Source organism: Callionymus lyra, chromosome 4 (assembly GCF_982586985.1).
Source record: "Callionymus lyra chromosome 4, fCalLyr1.hap1.1, whole genome shotgun sequence".
Lineage (NCBI taxonomy): Eukaryota > Metazoa > Chordata > Actinopteri > Syngnathiformes > Callionymidae > Callionymus > Callionymus lyra.
In genome coordinates this window covers 30258445-30278187 of record NC_141821.1, presented here as the reverse complement: position 1 = coordinate 30278187, position 19743 = coordinate 30258445, and the positions used below count along the sequence as shown (strand labels likewise).

Genomic DNA, 19743 nt, shown 5'->3' with positions numbered 1-19743 from the left:
TGCATATATCTTGTTCCTCCAAAATGTGTGGGCAATTAAACGTTTTGTTAAAATACTGTTGCTGCAGCCAGAGGTGTTTTTTTTGTATTTATATTTTATCTACAGTCATTTAAATGAAATTTTAAAAAAATACAGTAATGTTTTTTAGATTCATTTTTGTAATTTCATTTGATTAAAAAAAAAGGTTAAATATTTTGCAAAATTAACCATTTAAGGAAAAAATAAAGAAAAAAGACTATGGATATAAATCAGGTAAAATGTTTGAACAGTGAAAAATCATATTGAACAATAAAATAGAGAATTAAACCTTAAACAGAAACTATGAGACATTCTTCTCGTGCTCGGTTTGTCACGAGGCCCGATGAATATTTGCAGAAGGCCAGACTTTGCACAGATCTCACAAAAAGGTTCTCATTAATATTATCATATGTAACACATTTAATTTAACTGGATTAATTCTGATGGATATACTTTAAATGACAAAAATTAAAGAATAGCAGTTAAGCTACAAAATACAGTAGTGACACCAATTAGAAGCTAAACATGAATATAAAAATGTATTTTTGTATAATATCAGGCATTTTGTTGTCATTAGGTTTCTTATTATCCTTTGTCTGCAGTCTCAAAATACTACTCATGTCAATTCTTAGTCTTTTTAGACATACAATTTTCAAGGATTGTCTGGACATACAAGACATTTCTCAATGTACACCTTTGAATTTAAATGATAAAACATTCCAGATTGTGAATTTATAAAGTAGCAAATTTCTGTGTCAAATTAAAAAAGTAAATGTATCCATTTATTCAATTAATCCATTTATTTTTAGTTTTCTAGCCTGAGAGAATAGTTTATTTCATAGCACTGACACAAGCACAGGGCATACGTCTCTCCTTAGAGCACCTTTTTTCTCTTTGGTTTCTTGTTAGGATGTTGGTAAGTTTCACTGGAGCTGCGAAGCGTGACCATGCATGGTTCTTGGCTCAGTGGTTATAAATCTTGATTATCTCCCAGAGCTAAATAGCAGCTTTACAGTAAGGGCAAAAACGTGATGTCTCTGATTCACACTGATTGTAGCGGATGTTGCAGCGAGGACGTTTGTGTGTTACCTCACTTCAAGGAATATTGTGAACTTACAAGTAAAAAAGTGGGATCTTATGTTGCCATCCTTTTATTTATTCATTTTTTTTGTCTGTCCGTCATCATCATTGGATGTAAAAAACTCCGGAGATGTCGTCATACATGCCGAAGTGATTGATTTGTCATAGTGTGAGTGTGTGTGTGTGCGAGTGTGCGCATGCTTGTGTATCTATGAAACCAGTGTTCATCGCAGTGAATGTGCGAAACAGGCCGGACAGCGAGTCAATGTTTGTGTGTTGGTCTGCATATCTTTGAGTGTGTGTTTGTCGAGTGTGTGAAAGTTGTTGGGGAGAGTGTGTCTGTATTTTGGTGCGTGACAGCGGATGACGGATGGGGCGGCAGGACGGAGCAGGGGACGATGAATGAGGTGACAGACAGAGACGGATAGCCCTTTATCCCTCCGTCACAATCTCTCTTTCTCTTTCCTTCTCTTCTCTTTCTCTGCCTGTCGGGATGATGCAGTGCCTCTTGTTCACTGGCTCCGAGGAGGAGATGCAAGGGGGAAAAAGATGAGAAGAAAGAATGGCATCGATATCACATTTAATACTTAAAGTAAATTCTTCACTTATTTTGCATGAATCATCTGCTGCTTTTCCTTCAACTCCTTCCTCTCTGGCGTCTCCTCGCGTTCTCTCTTCCTTCCAATCAGTTTACTCCATCACTCCGTTAAAGTCTTTCATTTCTTTCTTTCTTCCACGCATGCATTGTTTTTTCACCCATTCTTATCATATCAAAAGAATTCCTCCCGCCTCTAACGCTTTCAACTTGTGTGTACACATCTGCCTGAGTGCGTCTCTGTGTGTGTCAGATCTGCATTATTTTGAGTGTGTGAAGACAAATTTGTCATGTTTACCTGTCAGCAGCCGAGCTTTCAATTGGCCCGTACACACATTGATCCCTTTGGCATACATGCCTATTATTTTTATTTTTTTATACGTGTGACCTGCTGGTGAATGGTCGATAAATCAAGCTGAAGGGGCTGTTTGTTGTGTAGTCAGGTCCCGGTGTTCGTGAAGGTTCCGGGGTCCTGGGACAGGGCCATTACAGGAGTTCCCCAGAACACACACAGTCACAGACGTGGTGATTGAAGCTAGAGCCCCCTTTTTTTATAGTATTCTTTTAATTAACGACTATTAAATATGCTATTATACCATTTTTTTTTATTCACTAATTAGTATTTAAAACTCCTCTTCATGCAACTATATCCAATTTCCATTAGTACCCGAGGAAGTACTTGTATTGCACATGTTCATATTCATATTTTAACTTTCAAAAAAAGTCTGAAGCCAAAGATGAATTACAGTAGCTCAAATTCAAATTGATTAAATGGTCAATAATAAATAAAATTCAATTCTCAAACTTTTAAAACAAAGGTTAATCTAGTAACATCAATTTGTGGTAACATTAGCATAAACGTTGAGGACATGAATTAATGAAAATATAACTCTTACAGGTTCGCTTTGAACAGCTTTCAAAACTGACTTTCGGTCTGTCACCATGATTGTCACTTGTTATTTACTAGAGAAAAAAAACAAAACATGTTCAGATGTATTTTTTATCATGACCATGTTCAGAATCAGAAACTTATCCTATTAGCAAATTGAACATTGCTAAATTGTCAGGAAAGTCTAAATGTTTTTTTTTATCATTTATTAATTTAGTTCTTAATTTATTATTTGTATATTATACATCCTGTTCTTGGTATAACCTTTTTACAAAAGGCCTTTTTTATTTACTGAAGATTACTTAAATATTTGTTGTTCAAAGTCTCTGAAATGGATTGAATTAAATTAGTTTAAGATTAGAAATGCTTTTACAAATATTAAATTAAATGATGCAATTCTTCTGTGTCTGCTTTTGATCCTTAATTGGTTTTACTCTCATCCTTAAATACCAATTTTGTTATATATATTTAAATAAAGATATTTTTTAATTAATAATGTGTAATTAAATGTAGTTATTGAAAACTCAGCTATTTCAATCTCTTATATTCTCTCTACTCTGCACCCTCTATACACACCGTAGACTCTCGACACTGCACCGAGACAGACTCTGCTGAGGCCTTTTTGCTCTCCGTTTGACGTTTGTGTGTCCGGACCATCACCCCTAAAAGATTCCCTCTCCAAAAGCGACATGTCACAGCATGACGACTGCGGCCCTTATCCTTATGCTGTGTAGATTGAACAGCGTAGCCATCACAGATTAAGAGCGAACAGAAAAGCGGCTCCTCTCGTGGGCAGTGTGTGTGTGTTTGGTTTTTCGGGACAGGCCCGGGGAAAACGGGAGCCTCGGATGGAGAGAAACCTCACTTATTACCATACAAATAAAAGAAAAAACTCAAAGTAAACACGTTTTTTAGAATACTAAAGAAATAAATAGCAGGATTTTTAAGTTTTTAAACATGTATTTTATCTTAATTAATATAATTTATCATTCCACAACCAATATTTCACTGGTGTTTTATCCCCCAACTTTGCTTCCCTTGTTAAACTGCTACTATAATTGTAAATGTCTTTTCCAGTCGACTGAATGACATTGTTTGTTGCCTTTCAACAGATAGCGTTTGCTGATAAACAGACGCAGATGGGCGACAGATAAAGCTGAACTTTAAGTTGAGCGACTTTTTAAAAGGGTTCATTGTTGGGACAGGGATTGTGGTCCATTTAGCCAGCTCATATTTCAAGAGGTTTCCAGAGACTAATGCAACCGTTAAGGACGGACACAAATAATAGGGTTAGGATTCAGATGTGAAGGGGAGCCTCCGAGATATGGTAATCCTGCCGATTGATCAAATCTTGAACTTGAACTTCGTTTGCACATTCTCTCTTTTTTCATATCAAAGATGGAAAGGCTTGTTTGAGATTGCAACTGATCTGTTCTACTGTAAAACCTAAGAAGAAGTTGTTACTTTATTCTTATTTATATTTATTCTAAATGATCTTCTTAACAAAGATTTGTAAATCCCTCTCTTTTTAAAATAGTTAATCATTTTTTTTCTTCTAATTTTGCAAACATTTTTCACATTTATTATCATAGAAAAATAATAAATTAATTGGATTGTTAATGGTTGAGCAATATAAGACTTTTTTCTTTAAAGATGAAGTCAATTTGTACTGTTAAACTATTAATTTAAACATTTTAAATGTAACTGGTTATTCATTTTCAAATTAATTAAACTTAACACAAGTGTGGTATTTTAAATAAAATAAAAAAACTTCTAATGATAAATCCAATATGCTTGTCATGAACGTGGCATGTAGTAAATCTTGACAAAAGTAAATGCAGCATTGTTCATCAAAAAAGCATTTTGTATTCTTCCTTCATTGTTTGAAAAATTCACAAAAACACAATCTGTCTTAGAAGGATATACTCACTTGTGTGTGTTTGTCATTTTATTGTTCTCCACTTAACTGCTAAATAATGCTCTTGTTTCCTTATTTATATGAAATATTACTTTTTACGTCCTGGACATTATCCCACGTAGCTGCCCTTCCTTTAAAATGTTGATATTGAGAGGTTCATTTTGATTGTCGGCTCCTTGTTTATCCGTGGTTTCAAGACATTAAAAAAAAACAACTTGTCGTCAAAACCATTGACTCCTTGAAAAGGTTATTGTCATGTCAGAACTTGACTTACGGTGCTCGCGGCTCCCCAGGTATGGGGGAGGTTAAGTGATGAATGGCGGGAGATTCTGTTGAAGAAAATAACTTTGGGATTACTGAGGTGAGAACGAGGACAGGACGAGGTCGGAGGAATCGAATCGGACAGAAAATCTGCTACTGTCACATTCCTAGCTTCTGCGGTCACAGTGGAACAGCTGCCACACTGTGTCGGCTTCAGAGACCAGTGCCATCAGTCCAGCGCTGACCACATCTGCAACGGCTTCACCTTCACCACCGATTATCATTTAGAAATAAGTGAGGAAGGTATAGATAGAGGGTAGGGGGGTGGGGGGGGGTGTCGAGAAAATAGTTTTTTTCCTCCAGCGGAAGAAGAGTTGGCTTGAATCCGTTTAGCGAGGAAGTCAGACACGAATGCGTGAACATGTTGACAGAGGCCAGCAAAAAGTGATTCAGATTGAAAGAGTGCAGTCAGGTGAAAGTGATACGATGGGTGAAATGGACGAAGAGGGTGGTCTTTTTCTCTCTCTCCGCTGTCGCACAACCTCGCTCTCCCTCTCTCTCCTCGGGAGACTGACACTTCCCTTCATGCGATTGACCAGGCGCAGAAGGGGGGATGAATAGAGGGGTGAAAGAGCGGGATGAGCTAGGAAGAAAGAGCACGGAGGGATGATGAGCCGCGGATGGACATCTAAATGCTCGCCTGCCGATCTATTGCTGAAGTTTGGGAGACGCGCAGACTCGGGAAGTCCTCGCTGGTTCAACCACTGATGTGACACATTCCCACTGAATCAGACTTCAGCCGTCTTTGTGATCCTGAGTCGTTCACACGTCGCCGCTTCGTTGCTGATCATCAAGTTGCATTTAGTTCATTCATTTATATGATATACATGTTTGTCCTGGACTTTGTCAAAAAAAATGTCTTGGTTCTTTTTGATAATCCCAGTTTTCATATCTTTTCATCATAGTTTTAATTCTACTGTTTGTGTATATTAGTTTGGGGAAAAAATTAATGGCCAAATTTCTAACTGTTACTTATTTACAGTAAGTGTTTTCAAACAAGTGGTTTCAAACTCATGCAAGAGACCAAAATATTCTTACTTTGACCAATGTTTTCAATCTTGAAGGCAAAATCTGATTCAAATATCTTTGTTTTTTCTCCAAATTAAATTCCTTTCTTTCAACATGAATTTTACTCTGACATTATCTCTTTATTATCTCTACATTATCCTATCTTATCTTAACACTGGCATATCTATAGTTCATGATACCAGTATAGACAATAACACATGTTTTGAATGGAACTAAAGGTGAATCAATTAAAAACTTTAATCAATTTAGTTTTATTTATAGAAAATGGGTGAAATGCTCCGGTTAAAATTCAATTTAGTTTTATTCCCACATGATTGTATTGATCACACAAACGGATCTATTATAACTTTTAGCTGTATCATTGTGCATAATTTTTTGCCATTATTCCAGATATTTTTTAATAAGAAAATGGCTCTTTATCAAGGAAAGACGAAACTTTGAATTTCAGACAGTTTGTTTACACTATGATCACTCTATACTGAAGTGTTGCGTTTACACTGTAAGTAATATAAAAAGAAAAAAGGCAAGTATCATTTATTGCACTATATATGGAAAAACTTTGGTTTTGATTTGTGTGGCCAGGTCTACAACATCCTTGTTAATAAATACACTTAAATTGAATTGTTTCTAATCAGTTGGTGATTCTTAGTCACTGGATGTCAACAAGTCAAAAGCAACACGAATATTTTTTATTTATTTAATAATTAATAATAATAATAATTAATAATTTTATTAAAATTGTTATGGATAGAATCATTGTACTGTGAAGTGACTCAAATATATTTGTCTTGTTTCCTCTAAATCTTTATTTAAAATACAAACATTGAACACTTGTTAGGAATCTTGTTGTATCACTTAAAGCCTCATGTACTGACATCAAGCGATTTAATGTCTGTTAACAGTGTTTTTATTAAACATTGCTGCTGCAACATGACTCGTAGGAAATGGAAACCGATCCTCTTAAGGGGCCCTTGGACTTATTTATTTTTTCAACACAAAGACGCCATGCTGTGACAGCTTTTGTTTTGAGTCTGTGTTAAGAGTGGATGTCATCTATTCTTTAGGCACCATTTCAGACAGTGTTTGAAATTTCTGGTTTGTCAATTTCAGATAAATCGTGAATGAAACCCATCTCTAATGATGTCACAATGACTAGTGCTAAAACATGGTCCTAACTACCGATACAAGTACATTTTAGCCCTTAAACTAAGATCTGTCTCACGAGTGAGTCTTGATAGATTCCAACATTGGATTGGGTCTTAAATGGCACACTTTTTGAATGACCTGGTCTGATTGACGCTGCATAAGTAGTTGAACAGTTGCACAAACACTATGAAAATGTATGGGTGCTCTTAGGGTCAGTGAGATAAGTACTGGAGCCAGCCAGGGGTGGGAACTCTACTTCGACCTCTTAAAACCCCCCCTTTATCTGATCATATCCACTGCTCGCATACTTTTTGAGCGCTACCTACACCGCTTTAGGCACACACTTTAGATATAGCCACACACACACACACACACTTCAGGTCAGCCTAGTCATTAAGTCCTTGATCCTTCTGTGCTTAAGATATAGCGGCCAAGAAATGCTAGCTTTCCAAACATGTGTGTGCGTGTGTCCATAACTCTGGATTTACGAGTTCAAGCTATTATTTGTGCGGGAGAGGTCAGAGAGTGTGTTTCTCGGCCGCCGTCTCAACTTCCTGTCCTGTCTGTGGCCAGCTCTTATCGTCGTGGCGACAGGTCAGCCGCTGGTCATGACAACAGTTTCTTCAACGACCCGATTGTCGGGGGTGAATAGTGGAAGTTTGTAAGTTGCGGCCAGTGGTCAGCCGATGATTAAGTTCAGACATCCTTTCACAGATATTTCTAGATGACATTCTTAGCTCACATCTTTGCACCGGCAGCGTTCTGACACGCATACAGTGACCGTGCAGTGACCGGGTCGGGTCATTGTTCTGTTTTATCAGTTTTGACCTCTCTGTTAGTCTCCCTAATATGACTTGCATCCACACACCCTTTCCTGTGTGTGTGTAACTTTTTGCGGTCAATCTATGGTCAAACCAAGACGCTGAGGACCTGAAACAGCTCTCACCTTTCAACTGCTTCCTGTTTTGGGTTCTGGAGGAGATGGAGAAAGAGATGTTTGTTTTCCACTTGCAGAGAAATGTCATGAGCAGTTCCTTCCCACTTACAACCTTACGATCCTGGGGCCCCGCATATTATTATGCCGATCGTGTTTTAGTGTATTAGCTGTTGTTTTTAATTGATTAATGTAATTTATTATTTATATAATAAAAGACAAAGCCTTTAAAAATTAAGATGTATCTCCGTGACGATACACGTCATTTAGTTTTGTATGAAAGTGACTCTGTGAACCTGTGGCCCACAATTAACCTTTCGAAAAAAGTGTTTAAAGGGCTTGAATGGCCCTTTAGTGTGACGCAGCCTAAATTGACCTTTTTAAATAACACTTTAATCTAAACCAAGCTCAGAGTACCGCTGTTATTCCATCCCTGTTTGTTTTGGACTATTCCGTCTTTATTTGCTTTATCAGTGAACGAGGCAGCTCCCAGCGGGGCCCGCTGACATCAGCCTGCACTCGTTTATCGTCCCCAAGTTTCACCCTCACTCTTTCTGCCTCCTCCGTAACATCTAGTTAGCCTCCGCCTGACCTTCGCTCCCTCCTTTCCCTTTTCTCCTGCAGTCCTGTAATATTTCCCCAATCATTCTTTTTGAGGTTTTTTCTCTTCCCTCTCATTTCCCTCCTCTCGTTCTCTCACTCTCTCCGTCTGTGTAGTGTCTAATTGACAGTGGAGACCCTTGGTTGAACCACTCGAACTTCTCGATTAGCCTTTTTTTCCACTCCGTCCATTTCACTTTGTCTGTTGGTGACAAACTTTTTGTGTGACAATCTTTCAAAGTGCGTACAGATGGAGGGGGGGGGCTGTACACGGAAAAAATATTCAGGTATTTTGGAGAAGAAACTATACTACCTAATAATGAACTAAGCGCCTTGAGGATGTTTTCTCCATTATTGTATTTATTGGAGTTATCCTCCGCTCCACACTTTCTCGTGCATCTTGTCTTGCGATTTTAGCATTTTTTTTGGAGTAAACTAAAAAAGGGATGCATGTAAACATATTCATATGATTCAATAACTAAATATGTTAAGTGGTTTACATTCTTTCAGTCTTTTTTTATGTACTACTTGAGTGAACGAATAAATGAATGAAGGATGTTTTGAAAATAATTATTATTATAAGTTTTATGCTATGAAATACAATTCTGGCACTTCTTATTCAACAGTATATATATGATGTTGCCCTGTTTTAAATAGAAAAAAACGATTTCTATAGAATAAACGTAAGGCATGTATCATACATTTTGAAGAGTTTTGAAAGAATCCCTTAATCTCTACACACACTAAATTGGATATTAATTCCAAAGATGTGCTCGGTGGACGACAAACCTCAGTGATCATCATGCCATCCCATAAATCCAGAAGGACGATCACATTTCTATAAAATAAAACATTTGTTTTGGCGAGTGTCTGATGGGGTTTTTTTTTGAAGATGATGTTGGTTTTCTTAGCACTACTTCTCCTCAGGGAACAATTACATCCAGATTTGTAGCTTCTTTGCTATCTGTGTCGTATTATCCTGCAGAGGACAAACAACAAACCCACTGGATTAATAAAGTACAGTATATACATTGCAGAAGTTTTCACAGTGGAGGATGAGCTGTGTTGTGGTCGCTGGCGCTCGTGTACTGTGGTCGTGGAAATAAGTCTGCGCGCAGCTGTACAAAAGATTCAAGATTGTGGTTTCGATTTAATATCTGGCCATCAATTTTGTAAGAAAGGATGGTTTCTTACTTCAAAGTCGTAAACATCCCTGCAGAATTATTCCAATTATGGTCTGATAACTTAATCATTCTGCTCCTCGACGTGGCTTTTCAGGCTCTCGCTCCATACATGCGTGATCTGTTGTTTGCATGCATGTGCTAGGTGCTATATTTAGTGATGAAAAATACATTAGCAAAATTATTTTAGCACCACTAGCAGCTTGAACGCAGACCCTGATGGTGCCTGATAAGATGTTTTGCGTTTTAAACGCCAAAACCACATTTTTCAGGGGCTTAACAGTGTTTTCATTTTTGAGTGGATTAAACAACATCTCTATCAAAACAGAAAATGTGTAAAGATGGTCTGACGGTGTTTTTCAGTGAAATATGGTTAATTTTTATTAAATACGTTAATTTACATCTTCTTTTAACTACCTATTTTAAAACCAACTTGAGGACACAGATTCACAGTCATGGTTTTATTTACACAAATTCATTTTAAATGATTATCAGAATTAATAGTTGCATAAGGTCAGGGGTCACCAACCTTTTTGCAACTACAAGCGGCTCCAAAATCACTGTCTCATTTATTACAAACTTCTAAAAAATATTTAACTCATATTATTATGGATTATAATGATATTGCTCTAATACACTAATCACTTTTTTGATTTCGCAATAATTACCAATGGGGCAAAAAGAAATACAAAATCAAACATAATAAGATGATTATTGTATAAAAAGAGAGTTTAAACAGGCCTGTGGACTCCACCTTTGGTGTTTTCGGGTACCACGTTGGTGACCCCTGCGTTACCTGTAGGTTATTAAGTCCAGGCAGAGGAAGTGGACAGAAGCATCTGTTTGTTTCAATGTGACTAATTTCGTTCTTTCCCAGTGCATGGATTGGATATTTGACATTTTCTGGTTTTCATGTCATTGGTCGTAGCTTTTCACCTGCGTATATTGACCTTCATTCTCAACCTAAAACCTACTTTGTCGATATTATTTGCAACATTTTCTTTCAATACCTCTAGTCTGCTATCTAAGTAGTCTTGAGAGGGCAGCAGATGGATGGAGGGATGATGGATGGAGAGATGGTGGGGGTTTATAGAAGTGGCTCTTGAGATTGACAGGTGTCAAAATGGCTATTGTAGATAAAAGTCCACTTCACTTGCTTTTAGTGTCCTTTGACCTCCTGCTTTTCAAATCCTCTGAAAGACCAGACAGATTGATAGACAGGTCGGCCACAGACTTCAAGGAACTGGTGTGTTTCAGCCCAGACTGATTCTTTCTTATTGCAGCAAATATAACTTAATGACAGTGATTTTCAAAGTTTTTTTTGTATCCAATTCAAATCGCATCATCACAACTTGTAAGATTGAACACGATGAATCCTGCTTGACCCTGACATTTGGCCATTAGGAACAGGAAAACACTGATTCCCTGGTGCTCACAAACAAATAAATCCTGCCTGCAGCCGGAAAATCCATTAGCACACGTACTGAGAGAAGTGAGAGACGGAGCTATCCATTTTGGGATTTGAGAAGCTGATATCAACTATAGAAATACATTTTTTGGAGCAGGCGTTATCTTCATTATTCCTCAACTTGACTTTTTAAACATTGTTTCATTATCATGACTTTCAGATAAAAATAAAACATGAGTGGAAGGAAAACTCTCTAATGTTCAAAACTTGCTTCAATACATTTTATTTTCAAATACAAATTTGGTTCAGGGTTACTTTTCGGCTCATTCGTTAATTCGTAAAACGGATTAAAAACTTCTTTCCAAACAACTGCAAATGTTATGAACATATAGTTACAATAAATAGTTTTAGTTTAATGTTTAAATTAAGTTATTAATAATGGATAGTATTGCCTTTTTTCTCTGCATGGAAATTAACCTACTTTTACCAAATTCACAACATTTACTTTTATTGACTAAACTTTCATTTTTAATGATGCAGAACTCGATCATATGGTGATCCATTTGTAATACTACAGAAAAAAACATTTACTTGTTGATGAGCTACCATAGTTTGACATGTATTTGTTTTGAATTTCATTCTAAGTCCGTCTGTGTTGAGATGATATTTATATAAAGGTAATGATAATATTCCTCTGAGAATATAAAGGCTCCTGTTGGCTTTGTTCTTAAGCTGTCTTGATTTTTGTGACATTGTCTGTTTGAAAATGATCTTAATATATGTATGAATGACAAGAGGAGAGAAAAGGAATTTTTAATATATCCAGGTCATTATAGTAGGAAAAAAAAGGACTGTACGGCAGATATTGAGGGAAGAGACGAGTGCTAATGAAAGGTAAGCGAGGCTAATAGAGGTAGAAAGAAATAAAGTGTTGAGTTGACAAAGAGGGGACGAGAACAGGGTGATGACTGAACAGGTTGAAGGAAAGAAAGTGAGGTAAGTGTTTACTCGAGTGCAGGCGGGGAGCCCATTAGCTCTGGAGAAATGAGTGAAAACAAACAAGAAATGTGAGCGTGACACGTCACTTTGTTTTTCTGCTTGTCTCTGTGGAAGAATAAGAGGAAGCAATAATCTAAGTGTGTGTGCACGCACGAGTGTGTGTGTGTGTGTGTGCGAGAGAGAGAGTGTGTGTGTGAGTGAGTGGGGAGACAGGAGCGATAGCGCAGGGGAGGTCAGAGCGAGGTGAGAGAGGGGGAGCGAGACGGAGAGAGAAGTTCAGCGCAGGGTGAGGAGAGAGACCTGCCGTTTTGAGCGCCGAGGGTGAATCGTGGGTCAGGTGTGTGTGTGTGTGTGTGTGTGTGTACTTGCCAGGACCGGCTGCCGGTGGCTGTGATTTTAGGAAGGTTTTCTCTTTATTTATTTTTTTTCTCCACCAATCTCATTTTCATTAGTCTTATCTTCTTCGGCTACCGCTGTCCTCCTTTCTTGTTGCATTTATCCTACTGTTTCACCTTCTTTTCAAGCCTTCCCCCCCCAAACCTGCCCTGTGACCTGCGCTTTACCCAAAACTCCCACGTCCTCTCCCTTATCACCTCCGTTCATAATCGCATTGCCCTCTCGTCCCCATGTTTGGCTCTCACTTGTAATCGTTTTTGACATTGTGTATCGGTTTCCTTTAACACCAACCTGAACTTTTGTTATGAAGGGATCGTGTTCGGCTTTTTTCTTCTGTTCTTTCACTATTATTTCCTGAACTCGGTACCACTTGTAATAGATTTGTAGTTATTTAAGGACCAGGTGGTGTCATTATAATAGTGTTTAAAAAGTAATATATATCTATATATTTCTCCTCAAACTGTGTCACCAGAACGTACACACACCACACACGTCCTCACAAATCTGCTCCACATAACAGGAATACTTTTCGGAGGCTCGCATCCAGATGATGTTTGAGTGTCAGTCCTCGGGTGTGTTTATCCTTGTTTACATGTGCATGTAGCCTGTTTTCGTGTTTGCACTTGTTTATGTGGGCGGATTAGCGGGTCAAACCTCAGCAGCGTACGGGTGAGTTGGAGGACACGGCGGAGAGAAATGTGAATCCAGAAGTGTGAGGACCGGTGGGAGGAAAAGGGAGTAAAGAGCAAAGGAGATAGGGAAGGATGTGGAGAAGCAAGTTTTGTTCATGGATATGATGTTTGGCACGTGCAGTCATCCGGAAGATACTCGAAGCTGAGCAGCTGCTGATGTGCAAGTTGTGAGGTGTGTCGACACAAAACTAGTTTGAGTTACTAAAGCCACTGTGTTAATCTTTAAAAAAGGATTTTCCATCTGCTATTGTATGTATAGAAATAACCTTATTATATCAAATAATTGGATATTTCCACCCATTTTTTTTTTTACCCAAACGTGTTCATTCATATTATTTGTATAATTTGTGATTTGTGACAAATCCTTCAAAATACACATGGATCCAGATGGTAATCCAGAACAAAATTAAGTCATCTCTCCCTCACCCATTATTAAAGATCTCATTAAAAACTGGCGGTTTTTCTATTTGTCGTGCTAACGGATACTTGACAGCCGTGATAAAGAGATATAGAGTGTTGTGAGTATTTTACTGCCTTGTTCTTCAGGAAGTATTCCATATAATGTTGTCACTGTGAGTCCGTACAGAATACACCCATATAGTGAGGCTCACTATAATCTATTTAAGTTCTTGAGAATACTTTTGCTCGAATAACCGAAGATGAGTAAACTGTGATTGACAGATTCACGTTGACTTGATGTGACACTGTTGATCTCGTGGATCCATGTCCATTTATCCAGTAAACAAAAAATTGGGAAACTTCTTGAATCAATCCTTTTTTTTTTCCTCTCTTCTGTAGTTTTCTCCTCGTTCATTCTGCCAATAGCACCTCAATAGCCAACCACTCATCAATCCTCTTCCAACTCTTTTATCCATCTTCATCTGCACTTCATTTGCCCCCTCCGTTTCTCCTCCTGCACTGTTGTTCATTTCTCTCCATCTGTGTCTCTGCATCTCAACTCTCTCTCTCTCTCTCTCTCTCTCCTTCGCTCCATGTCCACTCCTCTCTGTCCCCCCACATATGTTTTTACTCTCCATCCCTCTTTACTTTATTCTCTCTCCCCACCTCTTCTCTCATCCCTCCTTCACATATGGTTTCTTTCTCTGGGTCTGTGTGTTTGGTGTTACCCAGAGTTCACTTGGGCTCCCTGCTCATGTGTGAGTGTTGCAGACAGATATTGGATGATGGTGCGTTTGTGTGTTTGAGGTCTGCAGCAGGTGATGCCACAACACACAAGGACTGGGCAGACCATCCTGTTTTTATTCATTATCATGTGAAGATGACCATTTTTTAGTGACTCTGAGTTACTTTATTTACCCTCTTCTTATGATAATTACACATTGGAAAAATGTCACCTGTATGTGTTAAACTATGTCACAGTTTTTGAGTGGTGATGTTAATGCTGTGGTGTGTAGTTAAGCATTTGTGTAATGATATTTGACCATCATGTCATTTTTTTTTCTCTTAAGTTACTGGACCTCTTCACCCTCTGGGATTGGTCGACCTACCTGGCTGACTACGGCAAATCCACCTGCAGATACCTGAGAGTCAATCCACACACAGCACTGGCCCTGCTGGAGAAGTGAGTTCCTCAGTTTAACATGTTGCTGGACAAGTATAATTATTAATACTTTTTACTATTATTCAAGACAATACATTAGATTGCAGCTGTACTGATACGATTTTGGTTGGATTTAAGGATGGTTCTTTGCAAGGCATGATGGGAGTTATAATTGATTACATGGAGAGCGTTCTTACTTGTACCATAGTCTGCAGGTTTTAACCTTGAAATCTTCTTTTGAGTGCTTAGAAAATCTATTGCATTTATTGATTTGTTTTAATCATATTTGTGTTTTCCCACATAGTGAGGTCATAATTATAATATCAGAAAGATAATCTGATGGCCTGCAGATGAATAAAGGACAGAAGAGTTAACTCTTCAGGTGACCGTATAAGACTCCGGCTCACTGTGAAATACTACCTAGAGTCAAGATTTGATTGGAGCTAAAAAGATCAACGTGTATTAACTGTTGACTTGTGTTGCTGTAGACATCTGCAGTGTGGTTAACGTGCACAAACCGAAACAACTTCTGGCAAAAAAAAAGATTAATAAATGTTGCGAACTGAGGGAACAAAGATTATAATATAACTCGAGTGTGATGAAAGCTGATGTTATGATTTTCAGATGTTAACTGTGTATCAGTCGTCCATCTTTTTTTTTGTCTTCATCTTCCTCTTCCTCTCATGTTTTGACAGAGTTATTAAGCCGTGAGTATTGTGCTGTTGTGACTGCTGTGTGTTGAATTTTTGGCATGAACACAAACTAGAGAACCACGTAGGTTTGTTGAGTGCGACGGGTGAACGAATGTCACATTCACAGGGAGAACAAGTGCACCAGTTGTGATCCTTGAGTTCTCAGCACTAGAATATTTGTTGAAATAACGAAGGTCTCGTGTATAAAGCATAACAAACTCCTTCTTGAGACATTTAATGCATTTATAAGAATTTATAGAAGGTTTTATGACGGTTTACAATCATATATATATAAAACTGTTATTACAATGTGTTTCTCCAGTTACAGTAATTATTTTAAATACAGTGTAGCTATAAACCATAATGATACATTATAATGCATTAAGACACACACAAAATAATAATTAATAAACATTGTTATCAAGTGACTTTAATGATAATCCTGACGTCTTCTTTAAAGTCTTATAAATATATAATGTGTTCGAGGTGCATTTTTACAAACGACCTTCATAGAAAGTTCAAGATCTACTACTTATTGGTGTTTATGGTGAATCTACTGGTGAATTATTGTTTGAATGCATCTTTACACTCACTGTTGAAACCTAATGATGTCTTGAGGTGCAACAAACAAATCAATAATGATAATAATCCACGTCTCCTGGATGACTAACAACTGTGCATTAACTCAATGCATTTGTGTGCAAGACCAAGTTAACAAGTTATATTTTATAATATCTAGTGTTGTAGAACCTCAAGACCACTTATTCTTTATCCCAGTCCCGTCCAGGTCTCTGCGGTCCTGGGCTTTGTTGTAATAGTGGTCTCAAGACATAATCGACCTGTGAATTGACGAGATGTTAATGTTCTTCAACTTAAACAGGTTATTGTGTACATTTAGTTTTTTCTTTTAGCCTTGGTTTCGACACTTTCGGGTCTTGATAGCTGGTCATGACTTCAAGTCTACTCATTATCCTTAAATATAGCTATGTTGTATATATTCTTTCAAATCCGAAAAAATAAAACAATTAATTTTACTTCTTTCATTTCATCATAATTAGAAAGTAAATTAATTTTTATTTTTTAAATCTAATAATAGGTTAGGTTAGGTAGAACTTTATTGATCCCTTAGAGGGTCTCCTTTGGGATATATATATTTTTTTTCAAATTATCCACAGCAAATACAGCAATTTTCCATAAAAAATAATCAAAATAAAACAAGAATAGAACTAGAACAAAGAGAAATAAAGAGAAAGAACAAGATGATACAATCTAAGTCTAAATATAAAGAACATAGATCAAAGAAAAATAACAAAAACAAAGGATACAAGATTAACATAGAACAGAACATCCAGATTCTTTCGCTCCACTCCTGCCCCCGAACTCAGAATTGTACAATTTAATAGCCAGAGGAATGAATGAGTCCTTGAGTCTATTAGTGTTGCACGTGGGAAGGAGCATTCATGCTCCATCTGCTTCTCTGCTCACTGATGACAGTGCTGAGAGGAAGACTGTCATCATCCATGATGGACAGTAGTTTGTTCAATGATCTCCTCTCAGCAACTGTCACCAGTGAGTCCAGTGAGTTAGTGCTGGAATCTTGGAGCCATTAAATAAGTTGATTAATTCACGTAAGAATATTGACAATATAAATTTCTCAGGCTTCAAATTAAATAATATTGTCCCTCCTTGTTTTACCCTAAACAACATGTTCTGCATCATGTGTTCCGAGGCGTATCCTCTCTCAGATAAAGTGTGATCTTCACGAGTGAACATGCAGCTGAATCTTTCACCGACTCCCTCTCCAGGATGAGAGAGAGCAGCAGGAAGAACAACGTCTTCGCAACCTTCAGAAAGACGGACCGGGACCGGCAGAAGCTCATCGACACGATCATCAAACAGCTTCGTAATCTCATCGTGCAGCACCACGTCTGACCTGCATCCGTCCTGCTGTTAATGCACCTTACTGGGCTGCGTGACCTTCCTGACTGTCAATCATCTCGCTTCCTTCCAAATGTTTCACGCAATCTTATTTTAATGTCACCCGTTCACGTGGTTAGCAAGAAGTTTTATAAATGTCTTCTGGTCTTGACCGGAGCTCTGTGATCGTCATTAAAACAAAATTCCTGTAAGTCCGCTGCTGTAAGAAATCTTCATAAAAACATCTTTGAAAGATTATTTTAAACTTTGGTGTGTCACCAGGGCCGGCCCAAAGTGTCGCAGCGCAAAAGGTTATTGGAAAGTCAAGGTCACACCACAGGATTAGACGAACCCGACGGAAACCGTCATTAAAACCAAGACACATTCATCAAAACTGGAACACAACAACGGAAAATCTTCCATTAGTATCCGAGCGAATGAGTGTTTCCACAAATGTTTCCACTAAACACACAAACAAAACTGTCCTGTATTGTTGGGAAAATGTGTGTTTTCATCCGCTCTGATCGTTCATTGGCTGCTTGGATTTAGAGTTTAAGACGTTGCAGATGTTCAGTCTGAGTCTGTGATATCTCAGGTCAGGTCTTGTTTCTGGAAGAGAACATCACTTGGTTTTTCTTAACTTAGATTAACCACCATGATTTGGTTTTCTTAGTTTCCTGCCTTCGTTAGCTGAGAAGATTCATGTACGGGATTCAAACTCTTCTATTTATTGGAAACTCGCGTTGTCTGAGTATATGTTGAATGATATATAAAGTCCAGCTGTGCTAATAACAACATGCTTATAGGAACACTAGTGTCGGTCACTTTCTACATCCGTGCCGTTCTGAACATGAACATAAGGACTTGTGATGCTGTTGTTTGCATTAGCAGCCGGAAGGAGGATTCTAAGCCAACATGGCAACCCATTTCCTCTCGTCTACTTGAACACTCGAAGAAGCAATTCTTGCTTTTTCTTTTTTCTTTTTTTTCAATGTCTTCTCATCATGCACATTATTCAGGAGGAAGTTGTGCGACGCAATACTAAACCTAGTGCAGCTCCAGCGGTGGGATGTTGCTCCATAATAAACTAAACATATGAATGTCTTAAAAAAAGGGAGAATAATCTGTTGTTTGTCCGTATATATGACACTTAAATGTACTAATATGAGCACACATGTTGTAACTGCATAAACATTGTTAAAGCACATGATTTGGATGCAATAATAAAGGAGTGCGGCGAGTAAGTATGTAACTTTGCAAAGGGATTGTGTTCTTCAGTCTACACACCGAAGTGTGTTTTAATCCAACTTCGGCTGAAGTGTCACTTTTTGGGTGGTGGTTTTTTTTTTGGGGGACTCAAGTTGATGAATTTGTGCCTTTTTCTTATAAAAAAAAAAGAAAAAAAAGTAGCAACTCTGTGATATTCGACCTCTGGACACAGTTTTATTTGAGATGGTGTTTTGAACTTGTATGACCTCTTCTAAATGTCTGCTGTTGATCAAATAATTTATGAGGAATATTTTGTTTGCACGACTGTGTCAAGGGTTCACGCTGCGCTCGTTTGTTTGGTTGGAACTTGTAAAGACGGAAGCACTGTGTACACGCTGTTTTATTAAAACCACTAATGAACTTGAAACAATACTAATAAAGTTGCAAGAAAAGTGGAGCAAACTGTCGACCTCTCTCTTCTCTCACGGCGAGATATGAATGAGCCAAAATAACCTTCACGGCGTCAGATGGATCTTGTTGTTGCACGTCATCACCGTGACCTCTGAGGCAGCAGGGGTCACTGCTCTGGAGAGTGAGATGGATGACACTCAGCATGCTAGTGGAGCGTTCAAGAAAAGAAGAAAACAACCTTATCTGGTTCTCTTATCAAAGATCAGGACATTTGGCACATTAAGTGATGAACATGCTTGTGTCTTTTTTTTGTTGTTGCATGAACATGATTTCATTGACGGTTGACAGCTGACACTTGACAGTTTAATTCAAATAATATTGTGATCATTCTTGCATCATGTTCTATCATAATGTCAAGTAAAGCTTCACGGCATGAAGGTCTGACATCAAAACTGACGACCACTTCTGTTGAGAATCATAAAGAAATATGTTGCTCACAATTGCAGTCGTTACTCACTTCTGGTTTGGGTTTAGAGGAACTGGATAGTGTTGGAAGAACCGTATATTCCAAGATAATCTGGAAGTCCATCTTGTTATTTAAATCTGTCACATTTGATCCCTTTTCATTTAAAGACCCATCAGTGGAGCAAACATAGGAGTTTTAGTGCAAAAAAATGCAGTTCATCAAATGTCCACTTGCGGCTGGCTGCAGAAAAAAATAGTTTTACAGCATAAAAAAACAAATTT

At 37.9% G+C, this 19743-nt stretch overlaps 1 protein-coding gene across 1 annotated transcript in view; it reads left to right on the top strand.

The window, feature by feature from the left end:
- Positions 1-19047, top strand: part of exoc6b (exocyst complex component 6B) — a 54572-nt gene extending 35525 nt beyond the window's left edge. Inside the window, exons 21-22 of the mRNA XM_087789668.1 lie at positions 14676-14788; positions 17265-19047. Of these exons, the coding sequence (XP_087645794.1) occupies positions 14676-14788; positions 17265-17391 (240 nt within the window). The 3' untranslated portion in view covers positions 17392-19047. The remainder of the gene's footprint in view (positions 1-14675; positions 14789-17264) is intronic.
- The last annotated feature ends 696 nt before the right edge of the window (positions 19048-19743 follow it).